The sequence below is a fragment of the Protopterus annectens genome, chromosome 1.part0, assembly GCF_019279795.1.
Source record: "Protopterus annectens isolate FY-2018-M chromosome 1.part0, PAN1.0, whole genome shotgun sequence".
NCBI classification, from domain to species: Eukaryota; Metazoa; Chordata; order Ceratodontiformes; family Protopteridae; genus Protopterus; species Protopterus annectens.
The window spans coordinates 590,981,173-591,002,656 of NC_056725.1; the positions used below are offsets into that span (position 1 = coordinate 590,981,173).

Below are 21,484 nucleotides of genomic sequence, written 5' to 3' on the forward strand. Positions count from 1 at the left end.
AATGCCTTTTCCTGAATGCCTGTGTAGTAAAGAGAGGGAGGAAAGTCTGCAGACTTGGATGAGAGCCCTTAGCCTAATCAGTTGACTTTTGGTACTTGTGAGCAAGCTGGGGAGGTTTGGTTTAAAGCATGTTTACTTATTGCTTTCAGATTCTTGCAACATAAAGAAGAAGCAGGTACAGTCCAGTATATAGTTGCACCACTTTTAAAATCTTGAAAGTGATAAACTTGCAAAGTGCACTGCAAAGCTCTGAACAGCACAGTTGCTCAAGTCATGGACTCGTATCATCAGTCCTCTCCTGCCAGCATTCATTGGGCCAAGAATTTGCTGTGTTGTGCTTTTTACTGTTACAGCTGCACGCGTAAGTTGTTTAAGGGTATTTAAATCTACTTTGTGTTCACTAGCCTTGAAATTTCATTATGAAGAGAACATCCCATTCTCTTTCATTTACTCCATTTTTATGCTTCCGGTCCCTTTTGGTTTATATGATTACAAAAGCTATTTGTGGGGGAAAAAACTTGAAAGCGAAGCTGACTCACTGAACTCAGAGTGCATAAGTATTTCCAGCAAATGTAATTTAATGTCCTTTATGTCTAATTGTCTGAATTTAACATTCTGGTTATTTCAGAGTACCTTTCAAGATCTGTCTAAAGTTCTCTGTTACCTCATTTTCAGTTTGTAATATCAGCCTGTTTCATGCTGCTGAGCAGAGGTTCATCAGTGCTATGATGTTAGTATCAGGCAGGCATGGATTTCCAAAATATTGCCTACTGTAGAACTAAGATGGGACAGCTCTTCATTATATACTGCTCCTTACATGTGAATCTTACTCCTTTGACACTAACGTCTAACTTCCTTATACCGATATACACATTCTGATTTCCCATCTCCCTATCTTACTCTTATTTGTACTTACCCTAACAGCTAATAAGTACTGATAGTGTCAGACTATTGGTATACAGGGGAAAACACCTCTCTACTGTGCTGGTTACCTAGGTTTTATTTACCAGCCTTGGTACCAGAGACTGGGGGAGGTACTAAATTATCAGAGGGCAACTTGCATTTTCTGAGTAGAGGGTGAGGGAAGAGAGGAGTCCCCTCACTGTGGGTGTTTGGAATGTGAAAGCATGTACATAGCATAGCTGCTCACATTATGTGCATTGCACACTGTATGTTGCCTCAAACCATTGGAAGGGGATAGTGTAGTCATAACAAAAAGAAGAAAAATCTACCACAAGTTATTCATTTGTTTTTCAGAATGAAGGAATGACTAACTTCTGACACAGTTTTTTTTTCTCTCTCTCTCGCTTTAAATAACTAATTGGTATTCCAGTGGCTCTGAGTTTCTGTGACTATGTCTCACATCATTACACAGCAACTCAGCCTATTTCCTAGCTCTCCTGGATCGTTGGTTTTAGCCCGACTCTCCTTGCCCAGTTCTCAAAAAAATACACCTAAATCTTGTCTTTAAATTCTTTTGACTAGGCAGCTGTTAAGACTGGGCCTAGAAGCTTTGGAAATGACAACTAAATGAATCCTGTCACATTATCAGATAGTATTCTAAAGTAACTGTCCGAGTTGTGACATGGTGTAATTTGCCAGGCCATCTGTTAAGTTGTATGCATTTTGTTATCTGGTCTGCAGTATGTCTGAAAAGTTACATTGTGGAGCATTTTTCATCTAGCCACACACACACCACATGCACACTCTTGGATTTTCTTTTCTATATACTGTACACACATGGGAAGATTTATTTATATACATATACATATGTATGTTTGTGTGTGTGTGTGTGTGTGTGTGTGTGTGCATAGATATACATCTGTACACACCATTAATCTACTTGTCCTTTCAGCTGAACTTTTAGTATGCCCAAAACGATGAGAGAAAATAAATAGTGCTGCTAAACACCAGAAGTCTTAACCTCAAGATGCACACACTCGAAGCTCTCCTCAGTATGAAGAACATCGATATCTGTGCAGTGACAGAAACCTGGTTCAAGGCTCAAGAGAGCACCCCAGCACTACCAGGCTATACCTCATATCATGCTTTTCGGCCCCAAAACCCAGACCGAACCACAAAAGGAGGGGGAGTTTCCATATTTATCAAGGATATCCACACCTCCAGGTTAGTGGCATTGCACAAAGTATCGGAGACCATCCATGTGCAACTAACAGTGGGCAAGACTGCTTTTCAGTTTATAGCATCCTACAGACCACCCTTTCAAAGTCAGGAATCCCACTCGGCTTTCCTGAAAACATTGGAGAACATGAAGATCTCTCAGAACACCATTATATTGGGCGACTTCAACTACCCAAACATTGACTGGGAGCACTACTCAAGCCCCAGCACCTTAGCCCAAAGGTTCCTGGAAATTATAAACTCAAATGCTATGGAACAACTAGTCACCACTCCCACAAGAGGGGACAACATACTAGACCTGATCATTACCAACATGGGGACTCTATGCTCCACACCAGAAGTATATCCCTCATTGGTAAGATCAGACCATAAATTAATTTCACTGGATGTCCACATCCCGACCCCACCCCAGCCCAGAAAACCACAGTGAAAAACTTCTCAAAGCGAACTTCTCACTTCTCAAAACCGAAGTGGAATCCTTCAAGGCCCCAGTGCCAGTGGAAACTACGGCCCAAACTGCAGAATCCTATATAAATGCATTCTACGGACATCTCCAGGAATGCATGGATCATGCTATCCCAAACAAAACCAAGACCCAATCATCCAAAGGCAGGCGTCCAGTCTGGTGGACCCCTGCCATAAATAAACTGTACAACAGAAGGAGGAAGCTACTACATGATAGAGCAAAATCCCTAATAGGGAAGGCATCTCTGATCAGTACTAGCAAAAATTACGATCCCTCATAAAATCCTCCAAGGCCAGCTTCGAGAGAAAAATTGCACAGGACACCAAAGACAATCATAAGGCTTTTTTCAGTTATGTTAGAAACCTGGGATGCAACTCCGAGACTTGTTCTGAGTTGATTCTAAATGACAAAAAATACACTGAACCCACAGACATCGCCAATATCCTGGCAGACAGGTTCAGTGCAAACTTCTCCACCCCCCAAAAGAGCAAGTATCTATCCCAGCAGAGGGCTGCCTCCCAAACATCTCTGATGCTCAGGTGAAGGCTGCCTCTCCAAAGCAAAAAACACTGCTTCCATGGGACCAGATGGCATCTCAGGTTGCGTTCTACATGAACTCCAAGAGGAACTAATCCCTCAAGTAAAACAGCTATACAATCTCAGCCTCACTACAGGATATGTGCCCACAGAATGGCGTACAGCAACAGTGGTCCCACTCTACAAAGGTGGAGCCTCTACGGACCCTGGAAACTATCGCCCCATAAGCCTGACTAGCTTAGTCTGCAAGGCTATGGAGAGGATCATCATGGAGCTCATAAACAAAGACATTGGGGACCTACAGACACTAGATCCTACCCAGTTCGGCTTTGTCAAGGGCAGATCCTGCCTTTTGAACCTGGTTGACTTCTTCGAAACAGTCACCAAAGCCATAGATGAAGGGAAGGTAGTCCACACAGCCTATCTGGACCTTGCAAAGGCATTTGACACAATACCCCACTCGGGCATCATAGATAAGCTATCCAGCTTAAATATAAACCCCTATGTCACAAGATGGGTTACAAACTGGCTCAAAGACAGAACCCACAGAGTGAGAGTTGCTGGAGCCATGTCAGACTCGAAACCGGTCACAAGTGGCGTCCCACAGGGTTCTGTCCTGGGACCACTCTTGTTTGGTATATACTTTTCCGAGGTACAGGCAAACGTGGGAGGACTATGGCTCACCAAGTTCACAGACGACTGCAAACTGGGCGCCATAATCAACTCTCCAGCTGACACAAACATCCTTCAAAAGGTCTCAGAGACAGATAACTGGTGCCAGCGCCATGGTTTAAAGCTAAATGCCAAAAAATATATAGTCATACCCTTTGGCAAAAACAATGTGCCCACAAATTACCACATACGCGGAAACCCATTAAGTACAGAGAAAGTTATTAGGGACCTGGGGACCCAAGTTGATAGCAATCTCTCCTTTGAAAACCACATTGCCAAAGTGGTTAGAAAGACCTTCTACATAGCCCACCTCATCACGAAGGATTTCACATCTAGATCAAGAGAGGTAATCGTGCCTCTTTATTCATCCCTCATCAGGCCCATCATAGAATACAATGCCCCTTTTGGGATGTACCTTACCCGACATCTGCAGCAATTAGAAAGACCCCAAAAGTATCTCACCAAGAGGATCAAGGGTCTCAAACAGATGCCATATGCTGCTCGGTTAAAAAAACTCCAGCTCTACTCAGTTGCATACCGCCTACTTCGAGGCGATCTATGCCTGACATACAAAGCTATGTCAAATCCAGAATTAATGGACATGCTCCACCTCAGTAAATCTAAATCCCTTAGAGCCACACGCTCGAGGGACTTGAACCTCAGCACAGAAATAAATAGAACTTGCTGGAGGGACAGGTTCATAACCCAGAGGCTCCCTTCGCTCTGGAATAGAATTCCAGTTCATGTGAGGCAGAGCACCTCACTGAATCTCTTCAAGAAGAATCTCGATAGGTGGATGGGGGATCGTAGGTTTGTCCCAGGGATTACTCCAGTGTCACTATTAGACAGAGGCACAGTAAACTAAACCTTAAAAAGGGCACAGTATACTCAAATCAAGGGGTGGCTTAAGCCATACAGAATCGGGCTAGGCTTTTAATTGCCTCAGGGCAGATAGCCTAGTATGAACCTATAAATGCTGATTTACATATAAACAATAATTTGGCAGTCTCGTCTTCATCTCAAAAGATGAGATCCACCTCCAAAATAAAGCTACTTTGAAGACAGCTACAGTATTTGAGATGTCTTTCTTTCCATTCTCACACAGAAGTGTACACCTTTTTACAGAGGGCAAAGGTGTTAAATTAGTAAGAGTCATATCAACTGGGCATATAAACACAAATCATCATTTTCAGTGCATATGATTAAAGTGAAACCTTAAAACACAATAAAAAATCAATAAAACCTTTTGTGACTTGAAGTTCTATGAGCTTCATTAGAATTACTGAGTTTTAGAATATTGTGTAGGGACAAAAAAAAACTTTTTGAGCATCACCAGGTTTACTTTTTTGTATCCTAAAGAATGCGTATGCTTATTCTTAAACGAGTGTAAGTTTATGCAACTCCTACAGCTGCTGTGCAGAACATGTATATTTCTTTAGACAACAAGGAAAAAAGTAGTGCTGTTTTTTTTTCCTCTTAAGTGAAATTTTGGCTACATTCATTGTGCTAACATTTATAATTTGAGCACTCCTGCACAAGTGTTGCATTATTGCCTGAACTTTGATCTGAAGCAATAGCTTAGGATTCCACTGCCTTTCACTGAATTATGTATGATGTGTTGTCTGTTATAGCTGCACAATATAGTTTGGCTGTATTGCTGTTAACTTTAGTACATGCTTTCACATCTGTCCTTTTGGTCATTGCTGCCTGTAGCCCAGTGTGCTATAAATGCTTATTAACATATGGTAGTGTGCATTCAGAAGTTTGACAATTCTTGGTAGCTTCAGCTATGATTTTGAACAATAAACTTAAAAGTACCTTTATTGTGAAGCTAGTAAAGGTTGCTGATAGTTATTCTTGTGATAGTCTGTACTGTCCTTGCTGTTGCCAGGACTCTGCATTTGTATTACTGGTTTTTGGGGGTGGGAGTGGGATGGAGATGTGCTTTAGTTGAAAAATAAGTTACTGTATAGCTTGCGAGCTTGACCATGGAGCTGGTGCAGGGAAGAGACTCCCTCCCACTCAGGATCTTTTGAGGAGTCTCAGGACCCAGAGGCCATCTTCTGAGATGGGAAAGCACAGCAACACCCACCCCACCCCCATCCAGAGCTTCCAGCTGGATATCTTTATCACCTGAGGCTGGTGAGGTCATGTATGAACTAGCTTCTGGTGTCCATTTCTTTGTTATTAGAATAACATAATATGTATCTGTAGAAAAAGAACCTCTGTTCTTCAGTCCCCATGGATGGTTTTCATGCCTCCTGGAGGTTACCCGTGCTTTCTGGACCCTAAGAAGGTGGGTGCACTTTATAAGCCATCAGCTGAGGGTATTGAATCTTTGTCCAGGTGTCTTTGGGCCCGCTTCTCCATGAACTCTTTGGCTCAGCATAGCGCTTGGAGATTGTAGTACTTTGCCAATTTGCCAGCAGTTTACTACTCTACCTTGTTGAGGTAATGTTGAGGTGAGCCCTAAGCTCTTTGTCTTACCTGTCTGAACTGCAGTCCTCCTTAATGAACCAGGCAGTAGAGACCCTTTCCTTCTTCAATAAATGTGGGCTCAGGGAAGGCACAAGGAAGACTTTGTCAACAACTTCAATAGTTGGGTCGCCATGCACACACTACATTTTCAGCTGCACACTGGATGGCTTGATTGAGACTGTCCTCCCTGAAGGAGGAGCTCACAAGTCCTTTCTGAATATACCTTCCCAAAGGAGGATTTCTAAGAGTAGCCTTCTGATGACTTGACGTATGATGTATTGATGAGTAAGTAGGCCATTGCCACAGTAGAGGACCATTATGATCCTTCCTCTTCTAAACCAAGCAAACACCAAAATAGGAAGAATCTACCTGGCAGACCAAGTGAAACTTTGGAACATCACATCATCTTGCCCTTTCATTTGCCTTTGAGTCACTCAAGAGGATGACCCCTTTGATCTAGCAGCTGTAGTCCTGACTGATCCGGAGCTCCCATGGGGAAGTGGGGTTGTGAGCTAGCCCTGGCTTGAGGAACTGTCAAAATGGCCTAGTGGGGTTTGGATGTGGCCATGTCTTTAAACTGTTAATTTCTTCCATTAAAAAATCTCAATTAAAAGAGTAAACATGTCTGCATAGAGCTGTTGTGACAGGCCAGTCCTTTCTACTTGTAGGAGACCATAGAGGATGTGAATTATTTGAAGCTGTGCCAGGAGTACTACTCCTCCTTCCTCCTGGTTTGGAAGGGGACAGATAATTTCCACCCTATTCTGGACATTATGACTTCATCTCATCTGCTACAACATATTTTGAATGGTGTCAGAGAACATGATGACCATCTTTTGGCAGACCATCATCTTAAATCCTCACAGGAGGTTCTTTCAGCTCACTATTTAAATCCTCAAATGAGATTCTTTCAGCTCAGTATTGATGGGCAGCACTTCAATACAAGGTGATACCTTTTGGGCTTTCTTCAGTACTTGTAGTGTTTACCACGTTGTTGGCACCAGTGTCTGAAACTTTGTAGGGCAATTATGTGCATATTGTGTCCCTCATTGAAAATTGACTCCTGATGGTCCCATCATGGGACTACCTGATGGTATTCATGGTTGCATCTCTACACTGGGAGATGTCCATTTAATCCCAGCTTAGAGAATTATTTTTTGGAGAAGAGTTGGACATTTTCCATTGCTGACTATTCATGTCTGCAGAGAGAGAGAGAGAGAGAGAGAGAGAGACAAGGCTCAGGAAAAGACATGAATTTGACAGCCTTTATGAGGGTACATCAGAGGGTCCATGTTCAGAATGTATTGTGACTTCTGGGCTTAATGGATACCACATTCTTTATGAAGTCATTTGCATGCTTGTGGATGTGAATGTCAAAGTAATTAAGTGGAACTGGATCCACAATCATTTTGCACTGATGGCAGACCCTCATTGTCAAAACTTTGATATTTCTTCCCAGTCTCCAGGTGTCCTTCCTTTCCTGTAGCCAAACCCACTGCAATTTGTAATGGCAAATATTTTTATTGCTGGGTTCCTGCATGTGTGCCAGATGAGTTCCCACCACAATGCAGACTTCACCTGAATTCAAGGGACTTTGTCCTCCAGACCTGGAGGCTACTCATCAACCAGTTTGAACTACATGCAGTCCTCTTAGCCCTCAGAGTCTTCCACAGAAAGCTGCGTCTGCAGTCCCTCCTAACTCCCTAAATTTAAATAATCTAATCCAATTGTATAAGCAAGCAGAGGCATTTGTGGGCAATATTGTCTGTATATGGAGGCATGTGTGCAGGTATATGTCTGATAGTGAGCCATAGGCAGATTTACAGTCAGGGAAGCAGTCTGCTCCACCTCAGGCCAGATTTCTGCTGTAGATTTCCTGATTTTACCTGAGTGTATTGCAGTGGGGTCAGAGATGATTGAAGCTGTCAGGAAGCTTTCCACCAAGCAGGCATATTCTGCCAGTGGAGGATTATCTCCATTTGGTCTGAATGGTACCTAATATTACCCTACCTGTAATCTTGCAGGTTTTCCTAACCTTTTTCAGGTATTTATATTATGTTTTGTTTCAGTTATCCAGTGGTCAAAATGCACTTGCCAGTTTTTCCTCCCTATCTTGATATTGTGGAGCCCAAGATACTGGCCCCACTGTGGTTAGTCAAGTAGTTTGTTAAAATGAGATCTGTATTTGCTTTCACCTTTAAACTGTTCCTGTCCACTGGATTTTAACTTCTTGATTGATGAGCTTGCTGTCCCAGTTTGAGCTCACTGGTTTGGTAGCATGATGTTTGTGGCCATGACCTCTGCTCACAGTATCTCAGATTTGCAAACCATTATTTGCAGAGTATCATGTTTGGCTTTTACGAAAGATCGAGTGTCCCTCAGAAAGAAACCACATTTCCTTTGGAAAATAGTTTCTAAATTGTCCATGACCAAGTCTTTTTATCTTCCTGTTTTTTTCATCAGGGCAGAAACCAGATATGCACCATGGACTCATATTTTATGTAAAGAAGATATATGAGTTTAGGAAGACCAAATAACCTTTGTCTTCTTGGTTTTAGGTGGGAAAATCTGGCAGTCATCAAGCAAAACACTTTTTAAGTGCCTTGATGACTGCATTATTTTATGATATCAGGTGGGTCACCACTTGCTAGAAAGTGCTGCTAATAAAAGCCACTCTGCTAGAGGTATGGCTGCTTATAGTGTTTGCTTCAAGAATACCTCCATTGCAGATATTTGTGTTGCAGCTAATTTGCCTTTGTTTCTCACCTTCTCTAACCATTATCATCTTGAGCATAACCACAGGTGAATATTCTCCTTTAATACAGTCATACTGCAAGAATCTGCTTTCAAATCTCTGGATTTCTATTTATCCTCTGGCTGATTCTCCCTTGGTGAATTTACTGCTTGGAATTAGCCCAATGTTTCTCAGTCTTGTTTGTACACTCAGGGACACTCTGACCTTCAGCCCTTCCCATATACAATCCACAAGTTGAGTCCAGCTTGCCCTCCTCCCTGAGTGAGACTGCTCTTTGAGAAGGGGATGTGAGTCTTCAGATTCCACAGGCCAGACATGGAAATGCGGGGAAGTTTTGGTGCAGTTATCCTTGGCAGCTGCAGGGATTTTGTATACTAGCCCTGCCACCCTTTCTGTCTGGCCAGTAAGGACAAAACAGGTGCACATTTATGCACATCCAAAATGTGAAACTGACATGCAGGCAGTTCTCGAATGGGTTAATGCTCCTGCATCCCAGTGCATATGGTGCACACTTAAAAAGACTTCTACTAGAGAATGTGGCAAGATTTGACCATATCCTCTCCCAATGCATGGATGAACCAGCATTAGACACTCATTTCTATTCCTTCCTGGCAGAATCCTAAAGTGCTACGGATGCTGCTTGAACCCAAGTAATGCAGGCCACAGTCAAGGCTGTGTCTTTATTCCTCTTTAATATTGAGATGGCATTCACTCCATTAATTGACCAGTGAAGAAGGGCCCTTATGTTAGATGCAGCCAGTAGTTTCTTACCATATCCTTTGAGCTATGAAGGTGTTGTCCGTGATGGATATCTTGTACAGTACCACCATTACCCTGTGCTTAGATGGCATCTTGTAGTGGGTACATATTTACCGATTAATTTAAGATAGCCAAATAAAAATATTGTGATACAATGGTGTAAATTATGGTAAAAACATATTTATTGCTGAAAGCAGTTTACAAAGCATTATAGCTGAAAGCTAAAATATCATAGCATAAGTAACTGTATCTGTTCTTGGTGACTTTAGAGTTGAAATTTTTGTAAGGCATTTAGTTTCATAAACAAGTTTCAGAATACATCATACTGCAATTCATAATCAAGCCTGGTTCAGGTTGTAATACATTGTCGTAAGTGTGTGACGAATAGCAGAGCTCCTAGTATGGCTCCCTGATGGACTCTCCTGGTTACGTTCATGCTGTCTGAAGGTATGCCTGCCACTCTCTCTGTATGGATTCTGTCCTTCAGCCAATTTACTGTCCACCTAACCACACAGAGATCAGTTTGGGCTGTATTTATCTTATTTATATTAACATGTGATATGGTAACAGGTGCTTTGGTGAGGTAAGGTTATGCTGTATGGACAGCATAACTGCTGTCCATGGCTTGTATTACTCTCTCAAAGGACTGTACCAGGTTCATTACACAGGATCGACCCTTAACAAAGCCAAACTGCTGGGGGTCAAGTCTTATAAGATTTTTGCTATCATTTGATGATCCTTTCTGTGGGTTTGAAGATGACACCAGCCAGGCTCATTGGTCTTCATTTTCTGGGGTCCATGTTGGAGCTACCCTTGTAAAGTGGCTTCACAACTCTGCCATACCTTAGGTGCAAAGCCAGTGGCTAAGCTCAGGTTGAATAGCTGTAGGAACAGGTCCACCAGCATATGTTTAGTATCGTTCAGTGAGCAGCCTGGTATTTTATCTGATCTCATGGAGAATTTTTTTTTTTTTTTTTTGGGGTTAGACAGTATCTTTAGCAATTTTTCTTTTGTAATGATAGGGGATTTGAGATCCTTTGAAATTTATAGATTTTTTATAGTTGTATCTGTTTAAATTTGCAGTGAATTTGTTGGCCAATATATTTGCTATATCTACTAGATCTGAGGCAGTGGTGCCATTTCGAATAAGTTTGGAACAGTGTTGAGTGTTACTTCTTAATCTCCTGACATAGGTAAAGAAGGATTTGTAATTATTTTTAGCTTCTCATGCTAGTCTTAGTTCATGAGATACCTTTGCTTTCCCAATGACATTTTTCAATATCTTTCATAATTTTTTAAAAAAATTTAACCTTTATGTGTAGGTCTGTAGTTTCTCTGTATATTCTGAAAAGCTTTTTTTTATTTTATTGTATTGTATATTTATGCATGTAAACCACCAGGCTGATTTGCTCTTCACTTTCCCATTTTGTTTAATTCTGGTAAGGGATGTCACATTAATACATTTATTTAGGCGAGTCTATAATTTCTTCACATAATTGCTAACCATGTCAGCATTTTGGGGGTTGCAGTTATATTTGAATTTTGAAACTTCATCATAAAATTGTAGGAGGTTAATACGTTTAAGTCTTTGAATTCCGTGATCTTTTTAGATCTGATGGTTTGGTGATTTTGAAGGGGATTACCAGTTTGTGGGAAGACTTAAATTGGGAAGGGTATGCTAATGGTGTAGTGTATATAGATACTATACTCATAAGGACCAAGTCAAGAATATTTTGTTCTCTAGTGGGTTCTTTGACTATTTGGTCTAGGGAGTTCTTGTTTATGAAATTTCAGAATTTTTGAGCATAACCTACATTTAAGGCATAAGTATCCCAGTTTATTGATGGGTGGTTAGTCTGCCAGGATGATGGAGTTACTGTGTATTTGAAGCTCATCCAGTATATTTAGAAATCGAACACGGTTTTCAAGAGGCGTTGAGGCGGGGCCTGTAACATGCTGTTATTTGTCTATGACATCATTTAATGAATACATTTCTTATGTTTTCTAAATGACATCATTGCATAAATCAACTTTAATGATCTTCTGCAGCTTTTCCTGTGGAGTAGGAGAGCTAAGATATTTACTGAACATGAGCTAGGCATGTACGTGTCAATGCTTGCACAGTACATAGACTAAATGCAGTTCCTAACATTTTTTCATATAATTAAAAATAACAGCTCTACATTTAACATATTTAATGAAATGCACAACCGTTTGCATTTTAAATACAAGACAGCATGTATTCTTTGACATTAACACACATTCTTACAGTTTGGCATAGCTAAAGAGCTTGTGTTTGTAATATTTGTGTTTTATCCTTGATGCTCATACGTTTAAGCCATACAACTGGAACTTTGGGATTTAGTGTATTTTTATGTTATGGATTTATTGCTAATTTACTTTATGAAAGCTAATACTTTCTTTGATCCATTATGTCTTAATGTCTTGTCCAAGAGCATTTTTTGAAGCAATACTTTGTTTGCCTCTGATTGGGGCTACTGATGAAATACTGTGTGGGGGTATGCAGCACAGCACCCCATATAGCCAACCTCTGCTTATAAGCTGTGGCTTGAGACTGCATTCTGTTGCACTCAAAAGGATAACAACTGCTAAAAAACATCATGCCAAGGATTGTTGTCTTCCTGCAGCTGATTCCCATCTGTATTTTGCATATTGCAGTTTAACATCCATGTGACAATATTCACAGAGCTGTACTTTATGGTCAGGATTTCCTAACTTTCTCTTTACAAAACTGAAAATAGAATTTCCTATATGACATACTACTGCTGCTGTTGTGAGGTCTGCATTTATTATTTATTTATTTGTCCTTTGTTAACTGGGTTAGTCCACTGGACTGGGTGCCCATTTTCATTGGAGACCCGAGGAGAAAAACTGCACAAACACATGATAAAAAGATGATGCCAAAAAAAATAATATACATACATCATAACAAAACCAAGTTACAGTGCAAGTTTAAAAACATAAAAGGCAATGTAAAAAGACATATGAATAACAAAATTAATGCCTTGTAGATAATCAGTAAAAGTATCAACAAAGCTCCTCAAACGCATGATAAAAAAGATGATGCCAAAAAATAATACACATATATCGCAACCATACCAAGTTACATTGCAAGTTTAAGAACATTAAAAAGGGCAAGATAAAGAGATGTGAATAACAACATTAATGCCTTATAGAAATCATTAAAAATATGCATTTTGCACATGTATAACAACAAAATAACAGAGGAAAAGTTGGTGGAACAAAATAGAAGAATAGTAAGTGGAGTGAAGAATAATTGAAGAGACAGAGAATAGCAAAGAGTGGCAGTTGTGTCAGTTATAGTGGGTGGAGGGAAGAAGAGGTAGTAAAGTTAGAGTGGGGAGAAGGAAGTGAGGAGGAAAGAACAAAACAGAGGAATAGTAAGTGGAGCAGAGTGAAGAATAATTGAAGAGACAGAATAGCAAAGAGTGACAGCTGTGTCAGTTACAGTGGGTGGAGTGGAAGGAGAGGTGGTAGAGTTAGAGTGGAGAGAAGGAAATGAGGAGGAAAAAGTTGGGGTGACCAGGGAAATAAGTAAAATAGGGGGGCAAAGTTGGGAGGAAAGTTTAGTTTGTAAGAGTGCTCAATGGTATAGCTATGGATTCACAGGATTGTAAGTATGTATAATGTATGAAGGGAATAGTTCTGGTATGGTAGTGGCGGATTAGGTGGGGTGGTGGCAGTAGCAGGAGGGAGAGTTGGCTAGGTAATTTTTCAGTTCTGTTTTGAACAGGAGCAAAGATTGGATACGTCATATGTTAGATGGGAGTTTGTTTCATTTATCTTGCATTTATTCATGTCTCTGAATATTACTGCAAAAAGAAACCTGTAACCTCCACAACAGTGACTCCAGGTTCAATAACATACATAGGATATCATCTTGGAGTTTGAAACTGACAGTGTAATGTTATATTACGTATTGCTTAGGAGGGAAGCTAATGTTTTTTAGAATAAGCATAATATACTGACATCACAGATTTTGTTTGTACAATAAGCATAGTATGTTCATGTCACAGTTTACTTATTTTATTTTTCTTCCCTTTTAGGTACAGCAGGAAGTGCAGATTTATACTTGGAAGGAAAAGATCAACTTGGTGGTTGGTTTCAGTCTTCATTACTTACTAGTACTGCAGTGAATAAAAAGTCCCCTTACAGGTAAATTGGCATTTCACTGCTACATTGTTTTATTTCTTTAAAATGAAAATATTGCATGAAAGAAACAATGCTTTAAAAATATCTGACTTTTGGGTCCTTCTGCAGTAGATAACTGCAGAGAGTTCATCTTCTGCTATTCTCACTCTGTCATGTTTCTGAATTTTCAGTTGTTCATGCTACAATCTGGGGAGTATGTACCCTCTACCACTGCATGCTTTGATGTTACACACTAAGCTATGAGGATGTACTCCTTCTGTAAGCACTCAGTTCTTTTCCATTACATACACAGTTTTGATTTTAATTGTAACATTCATCACAAAAGATTACTCATTTTTTTTGTTGTGTCTTTCGGCTTTTATGGGTCGCCACAGTGGAACTCCAGTCCGCTGATGATTGGTAGTTGATTTTTACGTGCCGAGTTACCAGCCCTGACGCACAACCTTCAGTGAAGGTACGCCCATTCACGCATGTCTCCACGCAGAAGACGCTCTAGCTGAGAATCGAACCGGACAGTGTCTTACTGTGAGGTGACAATGCTACCGTAGCACCACTACCGCGGGTCCTCAAAAGTTTACTCATTCATTTTCTGAAATGCAGAAGATTACAAAGTGTGCCTGTAGTGAAGACATCATGAATCACGACTAACACTAGCATAGTTGATTACCACACAGAGGAGGAATATGACATGAAGCATTGCCATAAGTGACACATTTTAATTTTTTCCTCGTTTGTGGCTGGGTTAAAGGTTCATGGCCCTCCTTATCTCCTTCAGGATAGCAAGTGTGGAAGGTTACCAACATATGAACCAGAAGGAAGGACAGCTGTGTAATCCTGGACTGATGCTGTATGGTTTGAGAATGTAAACTAAGCCAGAGGCCAAACATCAGTTCCTTTAATTTCTTCCTCTATCCAATTAGAAGTATCAAGTTACTTGCGAGATGTGAGCTAGCAAGGGATTAAGCTTTCAACTGTCACTGACAAAAGATGAGAATAGTGCAAGGAATTCCTCCCAAGGAAACCATCTAGGACTGCATCCTAGGTTGTGTGCACTGTCCTACCCATGTTAGAGCATCAGAAGCTTACTAATACCTTGTCTGCTCACTTGATGCATTCCCTTGCGTCCCCAAGTTCCAGCTTAGCAGTTGCAGCTGGGACTATGGATTCTTATCCCAAGACTTCCCCATGTCATATGAGACTCGTAAGCTAAGTTAGAGGAGACTCCCATGGATCCTGCTCCACAGTTTAGTTCCACAAAATCAGCAAAGGTGAATGGTATGTGTTTAATGTCTGGGGGGAGCTATCCTCATGGATATAGAGGTATATTCTTTGGGAACATGAACTGATGCCAGTACTATGTCTAAAGTAGCCCTCTCACAACTGAATGTCACCTTTGGTTAGTACTTCTTGATCCTGTCACCCAGTGCTCACCTGTTACATTTTATTACCTTGTGCCAAACAATGCTAGCCTTTCACCATTTTTGTTACCAAACTTAGGGAGTGGGTCTTTCTCCTGTCCCAGTATCCTGTGAACAAGGTTCTGAGATCTCAAAGAAACTTTTCTTCTTGTTCTCCTTTAATTATTATTAAAATTTGTATTTACATATGGACCAACTTGTCTTTGTAATAATGTTGTCATGTAAACATTTTTGTCTATTTTATATGTTGGAGCTTTTCTCCCTGGTCCTCCGCTGAAAATGGGCCCACACCCATTCAGACTTTCCTGGTAAACAAATGTAAAATAGAATAAATAAATAAAAGTATCTCTGAGTTTGATAAGGATGACAAGACCACTTTTTCCTGTAGCTCACTCCCACATGATCTTTTCTTTGGGAAGATCCTCACACTTATGAAGTTTGTGGGCAGACCAGTATCAACTATGCCTTACCTGCTAAAATGTCTTAAACACTGGGTAAGAAAGATGAGGAAGCTTAGTTGGGTTATTCCTCCCATATATCTGTGACATATATTCCAGTAATGTTTTTTTTCTTCTCATTTGTTGTAGTTACTCCATAAGGAAATCAATTTTCACTTATAGGCATGCATTTATTTCATGAATTGATGTTATTCTACCTCTTATTTAGTGGCATAATGACTGCTGAGCCTTGGGGGGGGGGGGGATATATATATATAAATATATGAGTCTACTTGTTTTTATCAAATGCACATTTTGGCTCTGGTATTTCGAATATGCACTTTGCTGAAAACACATATCACCACAACTTAAATTACCAAACATCATTTATTTATATATTTATTTATTTGACATTTGTTAACCGGTTTAAAAAGACTGGGCAAGAATCCCTTTTTCAGTAGAGACCACAGGAGAAAAGCTCCAAATGTAGTGAAACATGATAAAACATATACAAATATAAGGCTAAGCTGATGATGGAAACAAGTTTTTTTTTTTTTTTTTACATGGAAGCCCAACAGCAACCAGAGTTACTAACAAAGTGATAAAAAAATTGTTTATACACTGAGAGTAATAGTGCAATTAACATATTGGCAAAAAATAAGGTAAACTGACAGAGATCAGGAAGGGAGGAAGAATAGGTCAGGTTGGAGTAGGGCAGGGGCAAGTCCACTTTTTGAACATGTAATCTTTTAGCATTTTTTTTTAAACTGAACTGTTAGTGATAGTTCTTATAACTGGGAGACATTTATTCCAGGTGTTGGCAACTGAATGACTATACAGAGTTTTAACTGTTTGCTTTTTGGGCTTATAGACTTCCAGGAGATGTTGGTCTGCACTGTGGAGACAGTGTTTGGGAGTATAGGGAGAGATTACAGTAGAGAGAGCAGGACAAAGGGGAGGGATTAACTAGTATAGTGTGTGCAAGATAGAGCTGAGGAAGTAAGAGTTGGTTTTGAACTTCTGGCCACGGAAGAATTTTTAGGGCAGTGCAGTGATGAGTGCAGTAAGTCAGATTTGCTGCAAATCTGGCAATTTTATTGTAGGTGGTTTTGAGTTTGGCCATGAGGTTGGCAGGTAGATTAGTGAATGTAGGTTCAGAGTAAAAGAGAGTAGGCAATAGGAATGCTTGTGCCAGAGTAAGTTTTGTGTCCTTAGGTATTTTTTATTCCTGTATAATAGGCCTAGTTTTTGGTGTGTTTTTTGAAGGACTGTAAAATATGGACATCAAACCTAAGTTGGTCGTCAATAATCACACCAAGGAGTTTAGTATGAGGTTCGACTGAGATAGTAGTGTTGTTGAGAGATGAGATAGAGAAGGAGTTTTTGCAGTTTTGTAGAGATTTTGGGAGGAAAAGAAAAAGTTTTGTTTTCTTAAGATTAAGTAGGAGTTTGTTGCTGGTTAGCCATTTTTCGACCGACAGGAGTGCATTTTGGGTAAGGGACTGAATGTGTGGAAGATTATCAGAGCAGAATATGATAGTAGAGTTGTTTACATACTGGATAAGAGAGGAGTGAGGGCAAGAAGTATGAAGATTGTTTATAAAGATGTTAAAGAGGAAGAGCCCTAGGATATAACCTTGGGGAACACCAGTTTGAATAGGACGGAAGGGAGAGGAGGCCGATAGCCATTTGACAGACTGGAGTCTATCAGAGAGGTAGTTAGTGAACCAGAGTATAGTGGATTGTGAGGGATTAAGATTTGAAAGTTTCGATAAAAGCAGATTGTGGGAGACACTGTCGAAAGCTTTGGATAAATTGAAGAAGAGGCTGGAAGCTAGTTTGTTTTCATCACGAGCTTTGGCAATGGTGTCTGTGAAGGTTATGAAAGCTATGGCAGTGCTATGATGGGGAGAAAGCCATGTTGTGCTGGGGTTAGGAGGTTTTCTTGTGTAAGATTTTCAAGGATTTCTTTATGTATACATTTTTCCATTATTTTGGAGGGGGGGGCAGCAATGAGATGATAACTGGAGGGGTCTGTAGAGCTACCACCTTTATGTAACGGAATAACATAATTTTTTTCCAGATTTTGGACACAGTGTTTTTAAGACTGGATTGATTGATAAGTATGGAGATGCGGTAGGCAATAAAGTTAGCAGCAATTTTTAAAAATTGTGGGGTTAAGTTGTCAGCAGAGGGAGAGCATGATTTAAGTTTGGAAAGCAGTGATTTGATATGTGCAGTGGGAGAGGGTTTCAGAGAAGGTTGAGGTAGGGGAGGAGGGAAGGGGATCAGTAGGAATGAGATTTCTGCTTGAATCTTTTGTAAGATTTTTGATAGAGTCGATGAAAGTGTTTAAAAGAGTAGCAGTATCGAGGTCAGAGCTATTTGGACAGGGATTAGGTGTTGCAGGCTTGCCTGGGTAAAGGAGCTTATTGATATTGTTCCAAAATAGTCTGGGGTTAGAGTGAGGATTGTTAAGTGGTTTATGGTTATATTGTCTTGTCATTGTCAATGCGTTTCTTGGTAAGGTTCCTGAGATCTCTATAAATTTGAAGATGAGTTGGCAGGTTGTTTTTTCCCCAGTTTTTTCAGGCTCTGTCTCCTTGTAGCATAAAGTTACGAGTGGGTTGAAATAACCAGGGAGAAAAGTTAGATTTTAGTCAAATTTTTCTGACTGGGGCCAGAGAATTTAAAGTATTAAGCAAGATTTTATTGAATTTAAAAATGGCATCGTCAGGAAGATGGTTGTATAAGAAGGACCAGTTGTAAGAGGAAAGTAAATTATCGAAGGTGTCAGGATTGAAGTTGGAGAGTTTGCGGCAGTCTTTAAAATGGTGTAGTCTATGGAGTTGAGGGGAGTGCCCATGAACTAAGAGGAGATGGTCACTGAAAGAGTCAGGAAGAGTGCAAGGATTGTGATAAAGGTTTGGGTTGGAAATGAGGATCCAGTCTAGAATTGTATCAGTGTTGGTATGTTTATTATCGTGGGTGGGAGAAAAGATGAGCTGAGAGAAGCCATAGAGGTTAATGCAACTATAGGGAGAGTAAGAGTTTAAAGTAGTCCAGTCAATATTAACATCACATAAAATAATAGTCTCATAGGTGATATTATCAGAGATTCAAGAGAGAATTTGCTCTAGGATAGTGATGTTATTTTCAGGGAGGTGGGGGAGAATATGGCAGCAGTAGCGAGGTTTTGTGTTTATTAAATTTACAGTTAACTGTAAGAATTTCAGCAGGGTGAAAGTTGGGAGGGGGTGTGGTAAGAGGGTAAAATGAGAATTGTGAGTATAGAATGGCTACACCACCCCTTTTTTTGAATGATGGTCAAGTCGGAGAATATTGTAGCCTGGGGGAAGGATTTCTGAGTCAGAGATATGTGGTTGTAGCCAGGTTTCAGAGAGAGTGAGAATGTTGGGATTATGCTGAGTGATCAAGGAGTGAAGAGGGTTTACTTCATTACTTATACTTTGTATATTGAGAGATATTATAGTTAGGGTAGTTGGACGGTGGGAGGTTTGCAAAGTTTATGGAGGCAGCAGGGGGGAGAAATCATGGGTAGAGTAGCAGGAGATGAAGTGTTGTTGGAAGTGTCAGTATAGATGTGTGTAGAGGAATTGTTGAGTGGCCATGGGTTGGGGTGAATGTTACCAAAACAGAGTAAGTTATGAAGAAATAATATCTTAAAAGGTGTTAGAGGGTAAAGGTTGGAGTACTTTGGTCTTATTTTACAGTTAGGAGAAATACATGGAAGGATTTTAAGTTTGTGGCAAGTTGTTGTGCAGTTAGGGAATAGTGAGGGAGCAATGGAGAAGTTGATGGAGAATTGTAAATTGGAGTAGAGATAGGGGAGAGTAGGTGATAGCTTAGTTGGAGTCAGGGGTTATGATAAGTAGAAAGTGTTAGAATAACTAGGCAGGAGGAGTAGAAGAGTACTGAGAGCACGTTTGAAGGTAGTTGTTGAGTAGTTGGGAGAGATGGGGATAAAGAGGAGAGAAACATGAGTCCGGAGACAAGGAAGTTAAGTGGGAGTGTAAGAAGATGGCTGGAATCGAAGGGAGAGAGAGAAGAGATAGGCTAGATATGGGAGCTGTAGAAGAGACAGTTCAATTGGAGTTGGTGGAGGGTGGAGTTAATGGGTGAGGCAGGGGGTGTGGTAAGGGGAGTGTATAAAGATAATGAAAGTGGGGGGTGGGTGGGAATGGGGGTGCAGGGTAAGGTAGCAGAGTGAGCCCGAGCAGAATGAGATGAACCATGAGGCAGACCAATGCAAGTAACAAAGAAAACAATCAGCTATAGTTGCGAATCCCAGGTCAGAATTCTAAGATCCTCATGTTTTCTACTATCGTGGTTGATGTGGAGTGCTCTAATTAACCTGGCCCAGGATATCGGTAACTGAAATGAAAGGTAAGGATGATTACTTTTGAGAGGGGAATTTGTCCTGTCTCATAAATCGCAAATTAGATTAAAAATGTTACTCATTCAAGGCTACATGTATTATCTAGACAGATACTGAAATGCATGGTGTTTAAAAAACAAAAAAACAACACAAACATCATTTTCTACTGTTTTTGCAGGGGAGCAAGCCCACCTGCACCCCCTATGTGGGAGGCTGTGTCTCCCACACCCCTTGCAAATTATATATAACAACTCCAAAATCGCACTACAGTGAAAACAAGGGTAGATTTCCTGATCCCTACTGTAGTGAGATCTCCAATTAAAGCTACCTGTTTTGTGACAATAATTTTATGCTTCCTGAATATTTGTACACTTACTATTAAATTTGCTATGTCACAAAACTAATATAATGTATGAGAAGGTACACAGAAACTTTATACTTGTACCTGAATGTCTCGCACCACCAGATTACTGTTAACTGTTTTGCTGACGCGACACTTAACAGTGATCTTTTGGAATTCTGCACTTGCGACAAACTGCAGTCGATGAACTACCGTTTGGAGAACTGTGCATTTGACAAGAAGTAGTAGACCCATATATAAATATAGAGATTTCACTGTGATACCTTAAGCCTCCTGTAATAGACACCCATGGGATATATACAAATGACTCAGCTAGTGGGGTTTGACTTTATTGGCCTGAATGTATCCACAAAGACTTAAAAAGAAAAAAGTAAAAAGTCATGGACATTCAGAAGCCATGTAGCTGAAACGCTTGATGTCCTTAAGGGGTCATTTGCATATATCATATGGGCCTCTATTACAGGAGGTTTAAGGTATCACACAGTGAAATCTTAATCTTGGCTGGGCTTTTCTTGTAGTTTTTACTAATTGTTCTGGCTGTGTGACCTTTTTACTTTTTCTTTTATATGTACGGTACATATTGTTTTTCTGTGTAAATTCTGATCTGTTAATAATTTGTAGTGTGTGCAAAGGTATGCTTTTTGTCTATGTTTGTGTATTATTTTGCCCCAGTGCATGTTATGAAAAGTATTAAGTATGTAAGTTTATTTCTGGACTTAATGTCTATTGGACTCAACAGAAATGGCTTTCCCAGTTGGACATTTCCATTAAAAAAAAATCAATAAAAAATGGATAAATTAGCTTGTCTTGATAGATATAATATGTACGTTGGAAACAAATTGATTCCTCTGCCACTGATCTCAGGA

General features: G+C 40.2%; 1 protein-coding gene across 1 annotated transcript in view; it reads left to right on the forward strand.

Moving 5' to 3' along the window:
* IARS2 (isoleucyl-tRNA synthetase 2, mitochondrial) overlaps positions 1 to 21,484 on the forward strand; it is a 1,410,425-nt gene that overhangs the window by 852,776 nt on the left and 536,165 nt on the right. The window contains exon 15 of the mRNA XM_044061644.1: positions 13,898 to 14,006. Coding sequence (XP_043917579.1) covers positions 13,898 to 14,006 — 109 coding nt within the window. The remainder of the gene's footprint in view (positions 1 to 13,897; positions 14,007 to 21,484) is intronic.